The sequence below is a fragment of the Perognathus longimembris genome, chromosome 1 (assembly GCF_023159225.1).
Source record: "Perognathus longimembris pacificus isolate PPM17 chromosome 1, ASM2315922v1, whole genome shotgun sequence".
In the NCBI taxonomy this organism is placed as follows: domain Eukaryota; kingdom Metazoa; phylum Chordata; class Mammalia; order Rodentia; family Heteromyidae; genus Perognathus; species Perognathus longimembris.
This window is the reverse complement of record NC_063161.1, coordinates 130,947,033-130,969,331: the sequence shown is the minus strand read 5'-3', so window position 1 is coordinate 130,969,331 and position 22,299 is coordinate 130,947,033. Positions and strand designations below refer to the sequence as shown.

Sequence of the window (22,299 nt, the reverse complement as noted above, 5' to 3'; positions counted from 1 at the left end):
GCCTGTCCAGCTCTACATTTTCTATTAATGGAGACTTCTTAGGGTTGGGGCCCCAAATCTTTGGGGATCATCAGTTGACTCACCAGTTATGAAGCCCTGGAAAAAATGAAGGGTTTGTTTTAAAAATTCACAGAAAGGGCTCCTAACTGGAAAGTTCAGGAAAGTTCTCTTTCAAATATTTCTTGCTGAAGCTCTGACAACAGTATCTCTCTGTCTTTCCCACCCATAACTTCCTTGCATATAACTTTGGCTGGCTATGGCTTATGACATCTTCATTTTTTTTTTCTCAGTTTCACTGGTAAATTATCTCCAAGTACCTTTGCTTAAATTCCCAGTTCATGGCAAGTCTATGAATTGCCTGCTCTTAGATCAGGTCTTCGCTCTAGTCCAATCTGTGTGCTGGCAAGTCACGTAGCACAAAACATGACCACTTAAGCAGCACAGTTTACAGAGGGGCTGGAAAGATCCCTGGGGTTGTGATACTCAAGGAAATAAATTACCTCAGCCACTAACTTCGAATCAGCACGAATCACACTGGAAGAAGATACTACACAAAAGAAGAAGATTTTATTGTCTTATTAGTCAATATCCCTGGATGAAATGAAGGTTACAGCATAAGACTGTGTTCACAGTTCAACTCAGACTTTCAGGAAGCTGTTTCCATGACTGGGCCCCTGCTAACTTGGCAGATGGAGAAGCTATGGTTCAGGGACACTCAGCTGGGCATCTGGGTTGGTCTATCCCAGAGAGACATTGTAAAACTGCTATTCAGGAGGGACTTAGTATAGTTTAAGGCAAAACACGGAACAAATGAGCATTTCTAAGCCCGTCTGGGGTACCACCCTGGATCATTCAGGCTAGTCACACATTCCAGGAGCGAGCAGCAGTGCAGCTGCCTACACAGCTGCCTAAAGGAGCTAGAACTGCCTTGGAGATGGGGGCAGGGCAGAGGCTGGAGGGCTCCCTCCAGGGGCGCAGAGTGAGCTCACCCTCACCCTTGCACCACTGACTTCATCCTCCAAGGCCTCTGGGCCAGCTTCCCAGGCAGTGTGAAGTGCTCTCTCCAAGAATTCAAGAACAAGGCCCTGGGCCACCTGGGGGCAGGGAGCCGGGGAATGTGTGCATTCCAGACCTAGTCCAACTCCCCGAGAGCAGGGGTCAAAAACGTCGAAGTTTAAGTAAAGCTTTTGCTCCATTTGTTCGTTGGCAATCCCATTAGCAAATCCCAGGAGGCATGCTGGATGACCTCATGTCTTCCAACTGAGAAATCTCACCACTCTGTGAAGCAACTCTGGCTGCTCTAGGCTGTCAATACAGGCTGCTTTATAGCACATTTAAATGAGGGTTTAATACTCTGAGATATCTACCAAAAGTAGAGTAGAGTGGTCTTCACTTCTTAGCATTACAAATATGTGGCATAGAAAAAGTCCAAGGATGGATATTAGAAAAAAAGGCACAAAAGAAATTTGCTTCTAAAAACAGCAAAAAGAAAAAAAATTGGTTCTCCTCCCCACTCCAACTCTCAAAATACAATTGTGGTGTGGGTAATGATTTGGGTAAATGCTTCTGATGTTCATTCCTTTAATATGAATGAGCTCATCCAGAGCAGTATGTCCAAGCATGTGCATGGCAGATCTGCGCATCACACACACAAGCACATACATCCACAGGGACACACTTGTAGCTGGGTTGTTTGTTGACCTAGCACTTTGTAGCTGTGTTCCTGTATCTCCCACTTTCCCATTCCATTGGACAAATTACTTCTTTGGAGGCAGGACGTTGTCTTCAAAGAAGCCCTGGTTGACAATGTTTCCTGCTGGGAAGTATCTGGCCACCACGAAGGAGGACCCATCGCTCGCAGATGCCTTCCCCACGCCCATCTTCTTTGTGTTCTTCCACACCATGGCAGTGAAGTGTCCTGCAGAAAACAAATAGAGGAAAAATAGACACCAGGCCAGTCAGCAGGGCAACTGAGAAAAATGTTCAGATTTTTATAGCCTAGAATCATTTTGCCAGGTTTGGGTAGCTTGGTCTTTGCAGATACTAATCAGGAAGGAAAGACAAAACATATCAACTTCTAGATTTCTTTTTCTTTCTTTTTTTTTGGGGGGGGTAGTATTAGGGTTTTAAGTGAGGGTTTTGAGCTGGTTAAGCCACCATGTCCATGCCTCTAAGCATCTTTATTTGTTTACTTATTTGAATCTCATGCCAGCTGTGAACCACTGTCCTCTCACCCCCACTTCTGTGTTTTTTGGGTTTGTGTGTGTGTGTATGTGTGTTGTTTTGTGTTTATTTTTTTGCTTTTTTGTTTTGTTTTGCCAGTCCTGGGCCTTGGACTCCAGCCTGAGCACTGTCCCTGGCTTCTTTTTGCTCAAGGTTTCTTTTTGCACACTGCCACTTGAGCCACAGCGCCACTTCTGGCCATTTTCTATATATGCAGTGCTGGGGAATCGAACCCAGGGCTTCATGTGTACGAGTCAAGCACTCTTACCACTAGGACATGTTCCCAGCCCTCACCCCCCCCGCCACTTCTGGATTCCTATAGAAAGCCTTTCAATCCTGCACATAGACCTCAGCCCCCTCAACATTTCCAGTGGTCTGTTAGAGATCATGACGAAGTTCAGGGGATCCAGCAATTGTGATGCCAGACTCCCTGGCACCTGCCTCAACCTTGTTCTCAAACTGCACTCTGAGCATGGGTCACTGTGTTACTTTCCAATGGTCCCTTTAGTTGCTGTTCCTTCTTTTCAAAGCATTCTCCATGCTTGAGTTCCCTGATATCATGATAACTTGTCACTTCTCCAGTCTTACTGTCTCCCCGTCCCCTTCCCTCCCTTGTAAGTGCTGGAGAGCTTACATTTTTCAAGGCTCAATCACTTTGCTTTTCTCTTTATATTTTCAGAAAATGCATCTTTCCCTGGCTCCCAGAATAATTTCTCTAGCTAAAATCTTTGCTCTGCATTCCAGAAATAAGGACATTTCCACTGCACATTCTACTGCACATTTCCAATTGGCTGATTGACAGATGTAATCTACCCAAATCCAACTCTTGTTTGGTTCCAACACAGACTTATTTGTCTCCTGACTCTTCCATCTGCTTCGATAGCAGCTCATTGCGCACCCTTCCAGGAGTGGGCCTCAATCTTCCCTTTCCCCGACAACCACATGACAAGCCATCACTCAATCCTCAAAAACGTAACCCCCAAATATATCTCAAATCTATCTCCTCCCCAGACCTTGGTTTTCAAATGCAAGCTTTTCCCTCAGATCATTTCAATATCTGCTTGAATGGTTCTTGGCATCCACCTTGACTCTCTCCAATTCATTTTTTTTAAACTTTTGTAGCCAATAATCATTAAGACATAAACCACATTTGTTTACTTCTCTACAGGGGGGAAAATCTTTTGCTTCTTTCCAATTGTAACTGGAATGAGTATGGGTACTTTGGCCCAGTGGTTTCCTTCCTATTCCTCAAACACATGGAGTTATTTCCCACTGGGGAGCCTTGTGCACACTGGCCTCTGCAGAATGCTGTCTTGATGATCAGCAGCTTCTTGTCTCTTACGTGTTAGGCTAAATGTCACTTGTTCACAGAAGTCTTTTGCAATAACCCTTTTATTTACTGCCTGCCTTCTGCTTCTGTCCTTTCCCTTTACTATCATTATGACCATCTGCAATGACATTTTTTTTTTTTTTTGGCCAGTCCCAGGGTGTGAACTCAGGGCCTGGGTACTGTCCCTGAGTTTCTTTCTTTTACTCTACCACTAGGCCACATTCCCAGCCCCATGCAAGTGTTTTTTTGTTTTTGTTTTTACCAAAGTATACCCATTACCTAGGCAAAGTATGGTACATGAACAGTGTAAAATGAGCTTTTGTCAAAAGCCCAATGGAAGACCTCCTCCTAGACTCAGGTGTGCCTTCATATGGGAGGGCAGGCCTTCTATGTTTTGAGTTCTGAGACCATGATGATTTATAGCTTCATTCAAGGATCTCTACCGTAAGCCTAACACCAAAGAGGTTGAGGTTGATAAGTTTGAGACCAGCCTGAGTTATGAAGTTAGTTCTAGATCAAGCCTAGTTATTTAGCAAAACCTTGTCTCAGAAAATATACATCATATATACATATATACATACATACATACATACATACATACATACATACATACATAAATACATAAATTGTGTTGATAAGAAGTTGAAACTTTTTTTTTTGCCAGTCCTGGGTCTTGAACTCAGGGCCTGAGCACTGTCCCTGGCTTCTTTTTGCTCAAGGCTAGCACTCTGCCACTTGAGCCACAGCACTACTTCTGGCAGTTTTCTATGTATGTGGTGCTGAGGAATCGAACCTAGGGATTCATGTATATGAGGCAAGCACTCTTGCCACTAGGCCATATTTCCAGCCCCAAGTTGAAACTTTTGTGAATATATCAGTACCTCAAAAAATTAAACAGGGGCTGGGAATATGGCCTAGTGGTAGAGTGCTTGCCTAGCATGCATGAAGCCCCAGGTTTGATTCCTCAGTACTACATAAATGAAAAAGCTGGAAGTGGCGCTGTGGCTCAAGTGGTAGAATGTGCTAGTCTTGAGCAAAATAAGCTCAGAGACAGTGTCCAGGCCCTGAGTTCAAGCCCCAGGACTGGCAAAAAAGAAGAAAAAAAAAACATCAGTCTGGGAATGTGGCTTAGTGTAGAGTGCTTTCCTAACATGCATAAGGCCCTGGGTCTGATGATTCCTTGGTACCACGTAAACAAAAAATAAAATTAATTAAAAACACTCATGAACAAGATCAGAAAAAAAACAACCCATAATATTACAAACATTAAAAATCCCATGGATTCAGTATTCCTTCTTCTAGGTAATATATCCAAAAATATTTAAAGCAAAGATTAAGATAATTATGCACTCATATTTGTGGATTTACACAACTTGACTAACGCCATACAGAGCCCACTGTCCATTGATAAATGAATGGATACTTCAAATGTGGCCACAACCACAATGGAGTACTATTCAGCTTTAAAAAGGAATTCAGAGCTGGGTGCTCATGCCTGTAATCCTAGCTACTCAGAAGGTTGAGATCTGAGCACTGAGGTTTGAAGCTAGCGTGAGATTCTTATCTTCAATTAACTAGCAAAAAAGCTGGAAGCAGAGGTGTGGCTCAAGTAGTAGAGCACCAGCTTTGAAATCAAGGCCCTGATTTCAAGCCTCTGTACTGGCATATGGGTGTGTGCACCAATGCATACACACACACACACACACACACACACACACACACAAATAGAATTCCAATATATGCAACTTCATGGATGAACCTTGAACACATTATTACATTATGTTAAACAAAGTGAGCCAAACCCTAATGTACAAATATTGTATGATTCTATTTATAGGCATTACCAGACGAGTTAATTCACAAAGGCTGAAAGTACTGTAGTGAATACCAGCGGCCAGGGCTGAGAGGAGATACAGATGGAAAGATTGTGTAAGGGCTACAGAGTTTGTTTGTGAAAAGGTTGTGGAGATGATGGGGTGATGACTTCATAACAATGCAAATGTGCCTATGGCCAATGAATTGCACATTTAAAGATGGTTAAGATGGTAAATTTTATGTTATTCTTAATAGTTTTTTTTTTAGACAGAGTCACCCTATGTGGCCCAGGCTGCCTCAAACTTGAAATTTTCTTGCCTCAACTTCTCAAATGCTGGGAATATGGGCAATTGTTACTATACCTGGCTTGTTATAAATGTTTCACTCAGAATTAAAGAAGGAAGAAAAGGGAGAGGAGAGAGAACACAGACATAGGCAGACTGGCTACCCTTTAAGGCAGAGACAATATTGGTATCTCCTATTGTGTTTTTGAGTTCACGGTAAGAACTAAAACAATATTTATTGAGCATAAAAGCTCAAGGACAATGCCCTGTCCCCAAGATCCAGCCCTATGACCAGAAAAAAAAATTCTCTGTGAAAAATAATCAGAGAGCTAGGTGTGGTAGGTAGTATATACCTTTAATCCCAGCACTCTGGAAAGTGAGGCAGGCAGGATTGCAAGTGTTTAAGGCCAGCCTGGGCTGCATAGTAACAAAATAAATCCATATCATTGATGACACAATTGAAGCAAGAATTAAAAGAAAATAGAGCTGGAGTTACGGCTTAGTAGTAGCACATCCGTATGGTAATTGCAAGGCTCTGGGTTGAATCTACAGAATTTTCAGAAAAAGCAAGAATGTGCCGCGCACTAGTGACTCATGCCTATAATCCTAGCTACTCAGGAGGCTGAGAACTGAGGACATCGGTTCAAAGCCAGTCCAGGCAGGAAAGTCCATGAGACTCTTATCTCCAATTAACTACCAGAAAACTAGAGGTGGTGCTGTGGCTCAAAGTGGTAGTGCATGTAGCCTTGATCAGAGAAAAGCTTAGGGATAGAAGGCAAACCCTGATATCAAGCCCCACAACTAGAGAAGAAGAAAAAAAGCAAGGAAGATTCATCACTATTTATCTTTAATTTTATATCAATAAACTTGGGTTTTCTTCTCCGGTTAGTGGGGAAACCCTTCTTGTCACTTCCCCCTTGGTCACTGTGATGCTGGCCACAGATCCAGGCACGTGGCAGCTCTGCCTGGCTTTACTGGTAGTCTCTGGGCTTTCTCCTACCCGGAGGCTCAAGCCCTTCCTTACACAAACTTTCTCCTAAGAAACCACAAGCTTTGGCCATTAAACATCCATTGCTCCGACTCCCAGGGAAGGAAGGAGATGTTGTTTATCCTCAGGTTGCTAAGCAACACAAAGTGCACATTAGCAGCACAAAACTCCCAACAGCAGCTTTTCTCATGAAACTAAGCAACCTTTCCTCTTGTAGAGGAGGTCTCCATCTGCACTGAGTTAATTAAATTAATTTAGAGATTAATGGAAGGACCCAAGTTCCTTAGCAACCATCAGATACACAGGAATTTCTAACTCTAACAACAGCTCCTCCCTCTTCCTATTTATCTCTCTCCTTTTCTCTTCCCTTTTCATTCCTCTCTTTCTCTCTCCCTTCCTGCTTCCCTCCTTTCTTCTCCCTCCCTCTTCCTCTCTTTCATTGTTTCCTTAAAGGGACATCCTTTTTCCTGCTATGGACCCACACTTCTCAGACCCTGCCTTTGAAAAGCATATGGAATAAATTACAGCATATTCTGGCAAAGGATAATGTGTAAGAGATGTGTAATGAGGAAGAATGAGAAAACTCTGTGGACTAATATGGAACAACTGCTGACAAGGGCAAGACACGTCACATACTCCGACTTTAGTGTGAAAAAGGGAAAAGGGCACACATTTTACACACACACAACACACAGGCACAAACTTAGAGTGACTAGAATGACACACAAGAAACCCATGTCACTTGAATGCTTCTTAGGAGGAAGGTGCTAGAAGTCAGAGCTTAGACTTCTGGCTTTTACATTTCAAGTGGTGTAAAAATATTACTCATTCAGAACACTCTAATCTCATTTAAACAGCATATAATGAACTAAGTATAAATAATGTTTCTCCCACCAAGCATATAACAAGGCTCTGTCCTTCAGTACAAGATGATAGCCTAGGCCGGGCGGAGAGTGGGGAAAGGTTTTAGGGGCCTTTAAAGGCCCTTTCACCAACAATGGACTCAGGGTAGGGAACCCTAGACTTTGGTTTATCAACAAGCTGGGGACTTAGAGTTTGGGAAAGGCCAAGACAGAATGGGCCTGAGGATCTTCGAGGGTCTCCTAAGTCTCATAACCACCCAAAGCCCCATTATTTTCTTAGGCTCAGACTGTCTGTCCCAGGTGTTGTTTGCTGGATCTGCAATGGGGTTGGTTGTCCAAGGTTTGCTTCTGTGTAGGTGGGAGACAAATGGGACAAGTAGTCTGTGGTCATGGGGAGTTGAGGCCTATTCCCCACTCTGACTTGTGAGATTCCAGCCTCATAACAGGAGCCATGGGAAGAAGAGACTGTCAGATAAAGGACAGAGACCTGATAAGAGCCTCTTGCTCATTTGTAGGCCTCAGTGCCTTACTGTTTGAAAGCCCTACTTTCAAATAGTGTGGAGACTGGCATGGCACTTTGTAGCCATCAAGTAGTGTGCACACACACAAACAGTGCCAAGAACTTGCTTTGACACATGTCTGATTGCTTAACAATCTTGTCCATGGATAAAGCAATTCCAGAAGCTATGAAGATTCCAGTATCTGGAAACTGATCTTTATTCATAGAAGCCAAGGCTCTGCCTACACATCCTTAATCACCACTTTTCCTCCCTTGTTCTGTGGAAATGCTAATCCTCACACCAGACCCTGGGCAGCCTCCTGCTCTCCATCTTGGAGGTGAAATGGCCCAGAGTTCTGCCCACAAGATTGCAAAAACCCCTGCCCCAGAGGGTGAGCAGTAAACCACAGGAAACTGTGACTAGTTCTGAGAACATGTCACTTCCTACTTCTGAAGAAACCCAGGGAGGCCCAAAGTGGCTCTAGCCATGGGGGGGGGGGCGGTGGACAGGAGTGGGTGAGAGGGAAGACAGCCCTTCACTGCTTTCTCCCTGTTGCCTCCGACTACACAGACTCACACCCTTCCCAACTCTGTTCTGGGCCAAGATGGAGTCTGTGTTAGTTCTGACGAAAGACAGGAGGCAGATGAGGCCCAGTGAAGAAATAAAGGAACCCAGAGCCCAAAGCAGTTACCTGGGCTCTAATAGGCGAAAAGTTGGCTGCCAGCCCTGGAGGAGGCCTAGAGAAGGACAAGGGTCCTTCCAGAAAGCTCTTCCCTGCCTCTGAGTCCCTAGCTCTCTGAAGGTCTCCTAGAGGCTACCATTGTGCTCCTCTCCCTTGGACAGGAAAGATAAGAACAGATCCAAGTCCACCCAACAAACAATGCCAGCTTTGCCATCAGATTCAGCATTTCTGCATCTCAAGCTCAGCTGCCCCAGTAACTGGAGAGAAAGGTGAAGGGAAATGCAAGGAGGTGGCAAGGCATTGAGAGGGGCAGAAAGAGGTAGAGGTAGGGTGGAGAAGGTTAAGTCCAGCTGATTCTTTTCCTGAGGATTCCAGGGAGCTACAGAAGTTTAACTAGGAGAGCCCTGGGGCAGAGAGGAGTTAGTCTGGCTACTGGAGATTTAGATGGATTGATGGACAAACACCAGAAGCAGGATGACTAATTAGACTTTTTTTTTTTTTTTTTTTGGCTAGTCCTGGGGCTTGAACTCAGGGCTTGTGCACTGTCTCTGGCTTCGTTTTGCTCAAGTCTAGCACTCTACGACTTGAGTCACAGCACCACCACTTCCGGCCTTTTCTGTTTATGTGGTGCTGAAGAATTGAAGCCAGCCAGGGCTTCATGCATGCTAGGCAAGCACTCTACCACTAGGCCACATTCCCAGCCTACATGCTTTTGCTGTTGTTCTGGTCTTCGGGCTTGAACTCAGGGTTTAAATGCTGCTCCTGAGCTATTTTGCTCGAGGCTAGTGCTCTACCACTTGAGCCACAACTCCACTTCCAGCTTTTTTGGTTGTTAATTGGAGATTAGAGTCTCAGAGACTTCCCTGCCTGGGTTGGCTTCAAACCGTGATCCTTAGATCTCAGCCTCCTGAGTAGCTAGAATTACAAAAATGAGCCACTGGCCCCTGCCTTAGAATGTTTAAAGATGCCAGAAAAGCCCATTCAATAATGAGATCTCAGCCTGATGCTGGTGGCTCACGCCTGTAGTCCTAACTACTTAGAAGGCTGAGATCTGAGGACTGTGATTCAAAGCCAGCCTGAGCAAGAAAGTCGGTGAGACTTTGATCTCCAATTAACCACCAGAAAACCAGAAGTAGAGTTGTGGCTTAAAGTGGTAGAGTGCTAACTAGCAAAAGAGCTCAGGAACAGGAGTTCAAGCCCCATGACCAAAAAAAAAGAATGAAAATCTCTTAAAATCTAGTTTCCTTAGGACACACTGTAGGAATGTGTAGAACTTGAGGCAGGGAGGTGAGATCAGCAGTCACGTGTTCTAAGAAGAAGGGGCTTATATGTGGGATGGGGGAGTAGTTTGGGCAGGTATTGGGGAGACTTTGGTTCTTTGGGAAAACTACCATAAGAGTTAGTACAGGAGGAAATGTTTAACTTTCTGAAGGTTAGTTCTTCCTTGAAAGCAAACACTCAATCTGCCCAGATCACTGGTGGGCCTGCCACTCACCGGTCCCAGAGGTAAAGCCAGGCTGCTGGAAGTTGTAGTTCTTGATTTCACCGTACCATCTATCAGCCACTTCCTGTCCTGTATGGAAAAGGAACAGTTCTGAGCTTAGGAACAAAAGTCCACCGACTACCTCTTCCTTTCTATTGTCTCCGTAAACTCCAAACCACCCATGCCACAATTGGACATCTGATAAGCACCAAGGAGTTGAAACATCTGGCTGTATGGGTGAGAGGCCCTGCAGACTCTTAGGGAATTATCATCCATGAGCTTGACCAGACTGAAGAGAGAGAATGTGTGGGGTTGGGAAGAATACTGGCCTAGGATCAAGAGTTCCAGGATCAGGGGACCTGCATGCCTATTCCTGCCATTCACTGACTTGCTGTGTGGTCCTGGAGAAAACCCTCCCCTCCTTGGGTCTCTGAAGAAAGAGTACATGCAGCTTTCCAAGACCTGATAGGCTCTGAACTTCTGGGAGGCTCTGTCCCCATCCCACGCCGTGCTTGCCTCCTAAAATGCTCAGAGCATTTGCCAAGCTCAGGGACAGAGGAAGGTGGAACCTTGACCTCGACCTAGGGGGAAAAACTCTCAAGTTTTGTTTTTGTTTTTGTTTTGCCAGTCCTGGGCCTTGGACTCAGGGCCTGAGCACTGTCCCTGGCTTCTTTTTGCTCAAGGTTAGCACTCTGCCACTTGAGCCACAGCACCACTTCTGGCCATTTTCTATATATGTGGTGCTTGGGAATTGACCCAGGGCTTCATGTATACGAGGCAAGCACTCTTGCCAGTAGGCCATATTCCCAGCCCTAAGTTTGTGGGTTATTTTTTTTTTTGTTGTTGTTGTTGTTTTGCTAGTCCTGGGGTTTGAACTCAGGGCCTGAGCACTGTCCCAGGCTTCTTTTTACTCAAGGCTAGCACTCTACCACTTAAGCCACAGTGCTACTTCTGGCTTTTTCTATATATGTGGTGTTGAGGAATTGAACCCAGGGCTTCATGTGTGTGAGGCAAGCACTCTTATCACTAGGCAATATTCTCAGCCCTAACTCTCAAGTTTTAATGTGGGCTTTAGTCACCTGGGGTCTTGTTAAGGCACAGCTCTGATTTTAGTAGGTCTGGGGAGGAGCCTATAAGTCCAGATTTCCAACAACTTCCCCAATGCTGCCAGTAGTTTATGGAACACCTATTAGCCTCTTGAGAACCGTTTAAAACAAACTCAAAGCCTGGTCCTTCCTCAAACCCACTGTGTTAGTTTCTCTGAGAAAAGACCCAGGTTGGGGCTGGGGAATATGGCTTAGTGGTTTGTCTAGCATGCAGGAAGCCCTGGGTTTGATTACTCAGTACCACATAAACAGAAAAAGCCTGAAGTGGTGCCGTGACTCAAGTGGTAGAGTGCTAGCCTTGAGCAGAAGAAGCTCAGGGACAGTGCCTAGTCCCTAAGTTCAAGTCCCAGGACTGGCAAAAAAAAAAAAAAAAGAAGTCTGGCATTGGTCTTTTTCTTTTCTTTTTGGTCCTAGGGCTTGATTGAACTCAGGGCCTGGGCACTGTTCCTGAGTTTTTGTACTTAAGGCTAGCAATCTAGCGCTTGAGTTACAGCTCCACTTCCAGCTTTTTGTGGTTAATTGGAGGTAAGAGTCTCAGGGACTTTTCTACTCCCGCTGGCTTCAAACTGTGATCCTCAGATCTCAGCCTCCTGAGTAGCTAGGATAAATGCTCTTCAAAAGATTTGCGTGTGCAGCCAGAATCCAATCTCTCTCTGGTGAGATGGGAAAACGGGAGCCAGAGACTTGAAGTAATTAATACAAGACTAGGACGGAACATCTCCCAAACACCCAGTGAGACTCTTACCATTCTACACCCTTCTCCCTAGCCCACACAGGCCAGAGCCTGGGTCAGGAGGAGCCTGCAGGCTGAGGACAAGGCCTCAGAAGGGGCTGCTGCCTTTTCCAGAGCAGGCCCAGGCCTCTGGTGTAGGGAGGGGGCCCTGGCCCAGCTGTGCTGGGGGAGGCCTCCCTCACCCCCTCCAGGGAACTCCCAGGAATGTGAGGCTGGAGAGGGAGTGAGTCATCCTCCAGCTGGGATTTAGTGAAAGCGTTAGAGAATGAGACATTTCTCTGACATTTTTTTTCCTAAAAAGCCAATTTCAGGGGTGTAGGAGCCAGACAGCTTGAGAAAGTTTGCCTAGGATATAAGCACATCTTGCTTGAGAGCTTGGATGGAGGAATTGTTTTCCTTTTGATTTCCAAAATGGAAAAAGCCCTACTACTTTTCCTTGATTATGAAAGTTAATATACCAGCCCTGCAGTATTTGGGAGTGCGGGGAAGTGGAGAAAGAACTTCTCAGTAGCCAGGGATGATCTGGCAGCCTCAGAATCAGGCTGAGACTGTCCAGATCATCGGTCTCCTCCACCCTCACCCCTCAGCCTGGGAGCTTCCGAAGTGGGACCGCTCAGCCTGGCTCATCTCTGTCCCTGGCTCCCAGCACTGGGATGGCCCTGGGAACAGACCCAATTTCCCCCCCTTTCTGGGCTTGCAGCTACACCATGGCTAAACCATACAGAGCACTGGAATGGGGAAGGTCTACAGAGGTCACATGTTAAGTCCAGCTTGGGCAGAGAGAAGGCGAGCAGAGAAATACCCACCTGTCTGGTCGTAGGATGCCCATGCGAGGTTCTCCCCACACTGGCCACGACTTGACTCTGGGCTGTGCTTGAGGATCCTTGTGCTGGCCAGGGCCTCTGAATACCTGTCGGAATCCATGGTGTTTTCTCAATGTGAGCCCCACCTAGGGAACCCCTGAACTCAGAGCTGCAGTGTCCGAGGAGTCTTCCTTTGCCAAGGCTCTCGAGGAAATAGGGGAGCATCATACTTACATGGCTTCTGGGCCCCCCGACAGCCCCATTTTACAGAGGAAGGCACTGAGGCACAGAGGAACAAAGAGACCTCCTTGGGCAAATGGCATAGTAGTATTCAAGCCTGGCTGTATCTGGACCCCTCCTCCCCCAACACATGTTCTCTCAACTACCTAGGGTCCCTCCTGACTATGGTGGCAGCCTTGAGAAGGGCCCGAACCCCTGGAAAACTCACTGCTGAGCCTCTCGGTTGAGCTTCTTGCAGAGCTTCAATGGGGGGACTCCATGCCGCCGCCTGTACTCATTGTGGGCTTTCAGGACTTCATTATTAAACTCTTTGGAAGCTAAAAGAAGACAACACAGAGAATAGCTCAGTGCATGAGAAAAGACTCCCACAAAGTCAGAGCAATGCCTAGCTCAGACTTCTGGCCACACAACACACTTCTGTCCCCTTCCTGGCCTCAGAACCCTTGCCAAATGGCCCTGTTCCATACCGTGGTTCTTCCAGCCTTCATTCTGGATAGTGTCCTGCACCTTGAGAGCCCTTGGTTTATGCGGAACCTTCTGGACTTTCTTGGGGATTTGAGTCTTTATTGAAGGCAATGGCAAGCCACTGAATGGGGGCAGGGGAACGAGTTGATTAGGTCTGTGTTTCTGAAAGACTCTGCGGGCTGCTGAGTGGGGCATGGACCGGAAGTGGAGAGCAGATGTTGGGGGATTGGACCAATCAGCAACTGGAAGAAAATATCGGAAGGAGACTAGATACATTGGGCTGGACCTCTGGGGTCTGGGAAGGACTGGGAGGCCAGAGAAGCAGCCTGGCTGGGGTGGATGGTGCTCATGCAGGTTTATAATAGAGGGACAGGTAAAGAAAAGAGGACCCAGGAAGGGGAAGAGGAAGGGGAAGAGGAAGGGGAAGGGGGAGGAGAAAGGGAAGAAGGTGGCAGCAGTGGGGAAGCGGTGAAAGGAGAGTGCAGGAAAGTGTGGTGATTCGGGGTGGGGATGACCAGCTGTGGCTGCAGCCAGGAAAGAGGTTAACCAGTGCCCAACTGCATTATGAACTCAGAAAAGGTGAGGTCAATGGGGGCTGGGGCTAGTGGGGTAAACGTGTGAGGGCAGGCAAACTGAATAAGGGACAGAGGGCATATCCACTTGAATTGGAAATGAAACCGTATTCATTCAGCCTCTCATCTACTCATCACCTGCCCAATGCATTCATTCATCAGTCCTTCTATTCAATTATCATTTATCAAGCATCCCTTTATCCTCCATCTACCTACATTAACCACCTATATACCTCCAACACCATCCATTCACTGATGTAGTATTTCTTAAGCAGTAGTACCAGTCCACCCACCTCACCCCCCCCACCCCCATTCTCTGAACGCCTCTTGAGTGCTAGGGGTCCAGAGAAAATCAGCCACGGTTTGCCCCAAACCTCACAGAAGGGAGACAGCCTTGTAAGCAAACATTAACAGGGTGGTAAGAGCCACCATGCCAGTAAACGAGTAAGAGGACTTGAAGAATGGCCTAATAAGATCTAGGGGTTCAGAAGTCAGGCAACTCCTGATTTGAAGCTCCAAAAATGTTAGAGGAGAGGAGCTCGCCAGGCTAAGATGATGAAGGCACTGGGCCACCACTTTAGGAATCCAGGAGTTTCTCCTGTGGCTGGGGGGAGGGAGGAGGGGTAGGATTGTGAGTGAGGGCCACATTTGGCTGGTCTTTTCTGACCAGGAACTTGTCATTTGAGCACTGGCTGTGGGTGGTGACAGGAAGGGTGTCAACAGGGCCAAGAAGGAAGCACCATCATCCTTCCTGTGACCCAGGTCATATTCACCAGGGCTTTTCTATTCTTGGGTCTTTTTACCCCAAATGGGTCCTCTTCAATCTCATGACCAGACTCCATCTCCAGGGTCTTTGAGGAAATGCCCAGTGGTCACTAGAGAGAGCCCAAGAGGAAGGAGACTAGGGCATGCCCCCCTCTCCACCCCTTAAGAGTTGGGGGCTGGCTGCAGCACAAGGAAAGTGGAGGTATTCAAGGATGTTCTGACAAAGTAAAGTGCCCAACCCTTGGTGTTCTAGAATGTGACGCAGGGGTGACGGGGGTGGTGGTTGTTGAACCCCAGATCTGGGAGGTGAGAACTGAGAGGAGGCAGAGGTAAAGATGACTAGGTGTAGGGCAGGGGGTCTAAAGTCCCCAGGTCCAGTTGACTAGAGATGGGCTCCACCCTTGTTGATATGAAAGACAGAAACTTCAGGTCTTCAAGGGACAGGAAGCCAAAGAGAGGTGGCTTAGTGAGTACAGTTATGACTTTACACCATGGAAAAGTCCTAGAGCTGTTTCACCTCACTGTGGATACACCTAACACCACTGACTACATTTACAACCTGTTAAGATATATCTTTCATGTATACTTTTGAGGTTTGGCATGGTAATGTAGTATTAAGGACTATGTGAATCATGGGTCAATTTGTCCTGTAGCCATGGTGCTGTCGGCCCTGCAACTTCCTTGGCTAGAAGGGACAGACATAACTAGCAGCTCAAAACTAGGTCACTGCATTTCCACTATGAGAGATGTCAGAAGGAGCTAAAGTGAAAGTTTGTGTTCAGGCAGACTCAGAGCGTAGAGGCAGATGTCAGCTGTCCCAGGCCCAGCCAGATCCCCCGGACCAAGGCACAAGAAGTCTTAGCATGCCGGAGCAGGGGTACCCTCTCTCACCTTGATGGCTGGGAGCAAGGGGCCCCTACTTCTCTGGGAGTTCCAGAATCCCCTCCCAACACAGCAGACAGTCTCAACCCAGAAACACAAGTTATCACTGTCAAGCATACCCCGCAAGAGGCACACCCTACTTTGGTGGAAAAACTCTAGAACACAGATAAACATAAGGGGGAAGGTCAAAGAAAAACCATCTAGTCTTGCGACTTCAGAGGGGGTCCTGACCACCACAGGATGGAGGAAGGGCAGGGCAAAGAGAGGCTCAGAAAGGTCACATGACTCCAAGTGCCTGCCAGAGTACTCCAAGTGCACTGCCCCTGTTGGTGCTTTCTCCTGCTTGCTGGCCAACCACCTCATTAACAACTTCTTTTTTCTTTTGGCCAATACCAGGACTTGAACTCAGGTCCTGGGCACTGTCCCTGAACTTCTTTTGCTCAAAGCTAGCACTCTACCACTTGTGCCATAGTGCCATGTCCAGCATTTTCGGTGTATGTGGTACTGAGGAATGGAACCCAGGGCTTCATGTATGCTAGATAAGCACTCTACCACTAAGCCACATTCCCAGCCCCCCATTAACTTCTAATCCATATTCTATGGAGCTTCCATTATCATACCAATTTCTATGAGTAGGAAACTGAGGCATGTGAAGGGCAGTCAGTTCTCAGATTTTCCCACTAGTGGAAGAGCCCCCTTACCCCTGCAGCCCAAGAGTCATCAGACAAAGAATGACAGAGGGGTCACCTAGGAGATGACCAGGCTCTGCGGGGACAGATGAGGAGAGCAAGAGGAAAGAGCTGCCAGGTTGACAGCTGCCTTCTCGAAGATTCCCCAAAGGGAGAGAAGAGAAAGGAAGAATTAGGATTTCAAAGTGTCTTCTCTGTGCCAAAGACCTCAGAGCTGGACCTGCCTGAGGGGGCCTTACCAGTCAGGGATTGTGCTATGAACTGAGCAGGGGCTCCTTGGGGGTGCCAGAAAGGCAGGGGTGCAGGACACAGGCATCCTAAGTCACACTGCTCTTGGCCCTAGAAGGGCCTGTATTCACCAGGTTTCTGGGGAGACCTGTGCCCCTCTACTCCCTGCTTTTGGTGGAGACAGACTCCTCCCTCAGCATCCTCCTCCTCTTCTGAGGCTTCCAGGTCTCGTGTCTCCATCCTCCCTGGAGGTTCTGTCAAAGGGGTCGTGGCAGTCAGTAGTCAGGACAGGCAGTTCCCTTTGACTAGCTGCTAGAAAGCAGCCAGGTCCTGCCTTTGGGGCAAAGCTGGTTTAATTAGCTTATAAGGTAACTCAATGATAGAGCACTTGCCTAGCATATGGCAAGGCCCTGGGTTCCACTCCCAATACTAACAAGAATAGTAGAAAAGAAGGCATGCACTGGTAGCTCAGGCCTGTAATCTAGCCTCTAGCCAAAGGCCTTCTTTAATGGGACTGAGGAGGCAAGTCATATTTAAATTATTTTTTAAGCCAGGTACAACAGTGCTTATTGGTAATCACAACTGCTTAGGAATCTAAGGCAGGATGGACCAAGACCAGGAATTCAAGGCCACCCTGGGCAACACAGTGAAGGCTGTTTGATAACAAAACAGGATTTTGAAGGCAGTTTTCAGTACCTCCAAGCTGGGAAGTTTACTGAAGGAATGAATGAGTGGAAGAACAGATGAATGAGCTTCTTGCATGGGCACAGTGAAGATCCTGGAGCAGAATTCCTTTCCTTGCTACAAAAGAGGAAATCAATGTCTGGGGCAGTTTGTGAATGGCCTCAGGTCATCCAGTGAGTCTCATAAGAGCCGGACCTAATCTATACTTTCACCCCGACTTCTGCCCCCAGTCTTGCACACTTGCACTATACATACAGCTCCTCTTTTCCTAGTGGTAAGAATAGACAATGGAGGTGGCTCAAATGCCTTTCTCCAGACTCCTCTCTCTCCTTGGATAACTGAAGGACTTGGGGCAGAGCAGAGCCAGCTCAGGCTACTCCAGCTCTGCTGGCTCCACTTGGGCCTGCCCAGAGCTCAGGCCCCGCTCCTGGGCCCCAGGGTCCCCATCTGCGTGCCAAGGATAGCAGCTGCAGCTTTCAAAATACCGTCAATGCAAAGAAACTCTTTTCCTTGAACAGATGGAAGCAAATGGCTAGGGTAGACCTGGCCCACACCTCTTTTCTCAGAGGCCCCAGGGGGCTCAGTCAGTAGAAAATTCCTGGCTAGTTACTATAGTCCCTGGAGGCCTGCTCTGACATCTCTATGCTAGACATCTCCAGAAACAGGAAGACTCTTAGAGACAATTAGAAGGGTGTATGGGGGCTGGGAATATGGCCTAGTGGCAAGAGTGCTTGCCTCGTATACATGGAGCCTTGGGTTCGATTCCTCAGCACCACATATATAGGAAAAGCCAGAAGAGGCGCTGTGGCTCAAGTGGCAGAGTGCTAGCCTTGAGCAAAAAGAAGCCAGGGACAGTGCTCAGGCCCTGAGTCCAAGAGCCAGGACTGGCAAAAAAAAAAAATGAAGGGTGTATGGAGGACCTCATTGGCCAGAGGCCAAAGGTCAGGGGACATGGTTAGTGCAGTAGAGAAGAAAACAGAGCTGGGCAATCAGTGCTGGGTTCAAATCCCAGTTTGTTCACTTACTGGTTAAAAGTGTGAGCTTGGGCATGGTATTGGGCCTGTACATAATAAGACTTGTGACAAAAGTTTGTGATATAAAATACCAGAGCTTAATGATTGATAATCATTATAATGAGGAACATGAGTCTTCCACTGAGCCCAAGGCACTGTGACCAGGACCTGCTGGGAACAGGACCTGGGGTCTTCCAGCATGGGGCAGAGCCACTTCTGGGCTTTGAGCTGCAAACTGCATCTGTAGCATGATAATCTCACAGCGATGTCCGCTGCCTCACACAGCTCTGGAGCAAAAAGTTCTACTCTTGCATAGCAAGGAGGAATCAGGCCCCAAGAGGCAGGAAATGGTTCTTTCTGCTGGCATTTTTGGAGGCACATAGAGTCCCTGTGTGGACACGCGTCTGTGAGCGACCTCCTGCATGGGAAGCAGTCCTGGCTGGTGGCCTAAAACTTCAAGGTTGGGCTTGTGCTGTGAAAGCTCCTAAGTCCAGGTCACACAGACAAGTCACTCTTGTCTCTTAGAGACCCTTAGAAGAGCTGGCTGTGACCCTTAGAAGTTCAGTCTTGTGAAGAGAACCAAAGAAAATGCATGTTGTTATGAGGGAGTTAGCCTAGAATGTGTTTCTAGAAGATTCTTGGGCTGTGGGGGAAGAGAAAGGGTTTTTAAATCAATCATCTCCAACCTGCTTTCTGGCATCAGTCCCCTCTTCTCTTCTGCGTGGGAAGTCATCCTCTGAAACTAGCCTGCCCTACCCTTTCAGTCCCATCAGCACCTCTGCCATCTTGTACCCACACTCTGCGTCTGACCCTTCGCTCTGCTCTCATCCACAGCAAGTTGTCACCATGCCTGCTAGAAGCCACCAGCAGGCAAAGCTACTCCCTTCTTCCTCTCCAAGAAGCCTGTGTCTTTTCTTGTCTGTAACTGTGAGAGTCTCCCACCCCCCATCTCCATCCTCACCTTGTCAGTTTTTTTTTCCCCTGGCACAGTTCTGGTGCTGCCATGTTGGATGGCACCCCAGATCCCATAAGATAAAGCCCAATTTCCCAAGACCTTCTGGGATCAATCACTTCCTCCAAAAAGTCTTTGATGGTCCCTCAGACAGGAGACATCTCCGTCCCCTTCGCAAGCTCCACCATCTGTATGACTGTATGCACAATCTCTTCTCACCTCTTACTGCAGGATTATGGTCTACCTCCCAAACAGCTTCTTAAAAATTCATTTCACATTAGAAGTGAACACTCCTAGAGACAGAGCTCAGTCCACAGCTTGACACAGAGATAATTTACGATGGGGAGAAAAGGGTAAAAGGTAGAAGAACAGGCAGAGTTGAATATTCTGGAAAACTGTATAAGGGAAGAAGTCAGTAATAAGTGATGAACATTCCCATGTTTAGAAGCTGGGAGGAGTAGTGTAAGACTGCAATTCTACCTTCTTGAGATATGGAAATTAGGAATAATGGTTCGAGGCCAATAGGGGGGAAATCCATGACACTCCATCTCTACCAGTGGCAGAGCATGGTGGTGGTGGTGTGTGTGTGTGTGTGTGTGTGTGTGTGTGTGTGTGTATATATATATATATATATATATATATATATATATATATATGTCATCCCAATGACTTGGGAAAGCACAAATAGTGGTATCACAGTCCAGGCCTGATCAGGCATAAAGTGAGACTGTATATCATAAGTAACAAACACAAAAAGGCTGGCAGAGTGGCTAGAGTATCTGCCTAGCAAAAGCTCAGAACCCTGAGTTCAAATCTCAGTAGTGCCAAAAGAAAAGAAAACATGGAGCTTTCAAGACTTTCTTCTAAATTTATAGAGAAAAGAGTTGATTTCTCAAGTACAATCTCAAAGTTCTCTCTTATATCTGCCATAGTTTACCCATCACCACCAATCATCCTATTCTTTTAACTACAGGACAAGCTTTCTTGAATAAAGAGCCTAGGATCATAGGGACCATTGTTCAGATGGAGAATCAGGCATGACAGTGGAAAGCACCTTGCATCCATCACATAGCAAGTGGTTAACAAGCTAAAAAGCCAGGCACACCTATCAGTAGAACCCAAGGTAAGGCAGGTGAGGACCAATGCCAGAGAAAGCCACTTACTCTCAACTCTGGTAACTCATGAATCCAGGTCTTGCAGGACAGACAGATCCAGAGGGACCAAGCCTTCCTCATGTGAAGCTGACAAGTCCAGTGAAGCAGACTTTTGAGCCTCTGTTAGAGCCTCCTATGAGGCAGGAGCAATGCTGACATGAACACAGCCACCACAGACAGCCGCGAGTGAGGAGTCTGGGGGAAGCAAATATATGGCTGAGCACTACTTGGTCCAGGCCCACAAGGGAAGGGCTGCAAGAAAGGATGCACAGAGCTGGCTGTCCCTTTGTCCTTCTGCATGAGAATCAGGAATGGGCTTAACTTGGGCCTAAGATTTGAGCTTAGAAGTGTGTGTGTGTGTGGGGGCAAGTAGGGAGAGAATCCCAGCACAACTTCTCATGCCTGTAATCCCAGCTGTTCAGAAGGGTGAGATCCAAGGATGGCGTTTCAAAGCCAGTCTGGGCAATAAATAAAGTCTGTGAGTCTCTTATTTCCAATTAGGCAACAACAACAACAAAAAAGCCAGAAGCTGAGTTGTGGCTCAAGGGGTAGAGCCTTGAACAAAATAAGCTCAGGGACAGTGTCCAGATTCTGAGTTCAAGCCTCAGGAGTGGCACCAAAAGCACACAAACAAAAGTGGAGAGGGTTGTTCGGCAGGGTGGTGGGTGTGGTGAGTGCCAGGCACTGGAGGGAAGGGGCCAGAGTGCTTGTCAGCCAGGATGGAAGGCCAGGTGCCTAGCATCCAGAGGGCCTAACAAGAGCTTAGGAGTTAGGCAGGCTGAGAGGTGTGGAGAGATCTGCATTGCAGAAACACGTCACCTTGACAGCCACAGCCACAGAGATGTCAGCAACAGGTCCGAGGTAAAGGAGGATCAGATCAGACCGAGCCTGGCCTGGCACCGAGGGGGCCCAGGAGAGGAGGGAAGAAGGAAACTATGCACAGTGTCCTCAGGAGGTTTGAACGCGGCCAGCATGTTGGAGCGGGAGATCCTGTAAGTTTGGTGTCGTTTTTTTTTTTTCCCCCAACTCTAACTTTGTCCTCCAGAAACAAAGCAAAAGCCACGCCTGGGCCAGACGCAGAGCGCTAATCCCACCAGTGCTGGGAATCCCTCCCTGACGCAATCTCTGGCTCGCAGCCAGGAGGACCCTGCCTCGGTCTCCCCTGCCCCCCGCCCCCCTCGTTCTTTCTCTCCCGGTGTCCGCACTGGCCACCCGGGCGCTTCCCGGCTGCTCACGAACCGACTCGCGCTCCGCATCAGAACGCTCAGCCGCCGGCCCTTCTCCATCAGGCATCCATCCGGGGGTCCCGCATCGCAGCCAGACAGAGTCGCCTCGCTCCGGGGGCCCAGGCCCGCGGCGGGACAGAGTGACGACTGGGATCCCGGAGTTAGGAGGTCCGGGGCCAACCCTGAGCCCCGGCCCAGCGCCCCGCGGCTCACCTGACTTGCCCATGGCCGGCTCCGCGCGCTCCTAGGCTCCAGCTGCAGCCGCGCTGCGCCCGGTCACCGCCCCAGCCACAAGGATGGGCCTGGAGGGGGCGGGCGGGGTCGGCCCCGCCCCCGGCCCCGCCCGGCCCCCGGCCTTATAAGGCAAAGACAGCTGCAGGCCGAGCTCCCGGGCCACCCGCCGGCGGCCTGGAGAATTCCTCGTGCGCCGGAATTCCGCCTCCACCCCTGGGCTCTCCAGGTGCGAGGCCCCGGACGCGCACCTTCCACGTGGCTCCCGCCAGCTCCACTGCGACCCTGGCCAGGCGCAGACCGCAATCAGGGACGGTAGTGGTCTGCGCCACTTGGGGTCCACCCAGCAATCAGGTCCCTTCTCCGTGATAGGGGGCCCCACAGGACA

At 48.0% G+C, this 22,299-nt stretch overlaps 1 protein-coding gene across 2 annotated transcripts; it reads right to left on the bottom strand.

Annotated features, from left to right (window-relative positions):
* Nucleotides 1–548: 548 nt before the first annotated feature.
* On the bottom strand, nt 549–21,972 carry Glipr2 (GLI pathogenesis related 2). Of its 2 annotated transcripts, XM_048333294.1 has the most exons (5): nt 21,894–21,972; nt 13,259–13,367; nt 12,814–12,917; nt 10,181–10,258; nt 549–1,918 (listed from the first exon to the last, which is right to left on the bottom strand). In XM_048333294.1, exons 1-5 carry the CDS (start codon nt 21,904–21,906, stop codon nt 1,758–1,760), a joined length of 465 nt encoding a protein of 154 aa, XP_048189251.1. In that variant the 5' UTR covers nt 21,907–21,972; the 3' UTR covers nt 549–1,757. The 2 variants fall into 2 exon arrangements, with proteins under 2 accessions (XP_048189251.1, XP_048189288.1); XM_048333331.1 differs by lacking the exons at nt 10,181–10,258; nt 12,814–12,917.
* Between the last annotated feature and the right edge of the window lie 327 nt (nt 21,973–22,299).

Bases quoted from the DNA above. Each gene is read 5' to 3' on its own strand.
- Glipr2 (XM_048333294.1), bottom strand. The intron at 12,918-13,258 runs GTGAGTTTTCCA...GGATTCCGACAG, and splicing joins CTCAACCGAGAGGCTCAGCA to GTATTCAGAGGCCCTGGCCA. The intron at 1,919-10,180 runs GTGAGTGGCAGG...TGTTTTCTGCAG, and splicing joins TGGCTTTACCTCTGGGACCG to GACACTTCACTGCCATGGTG.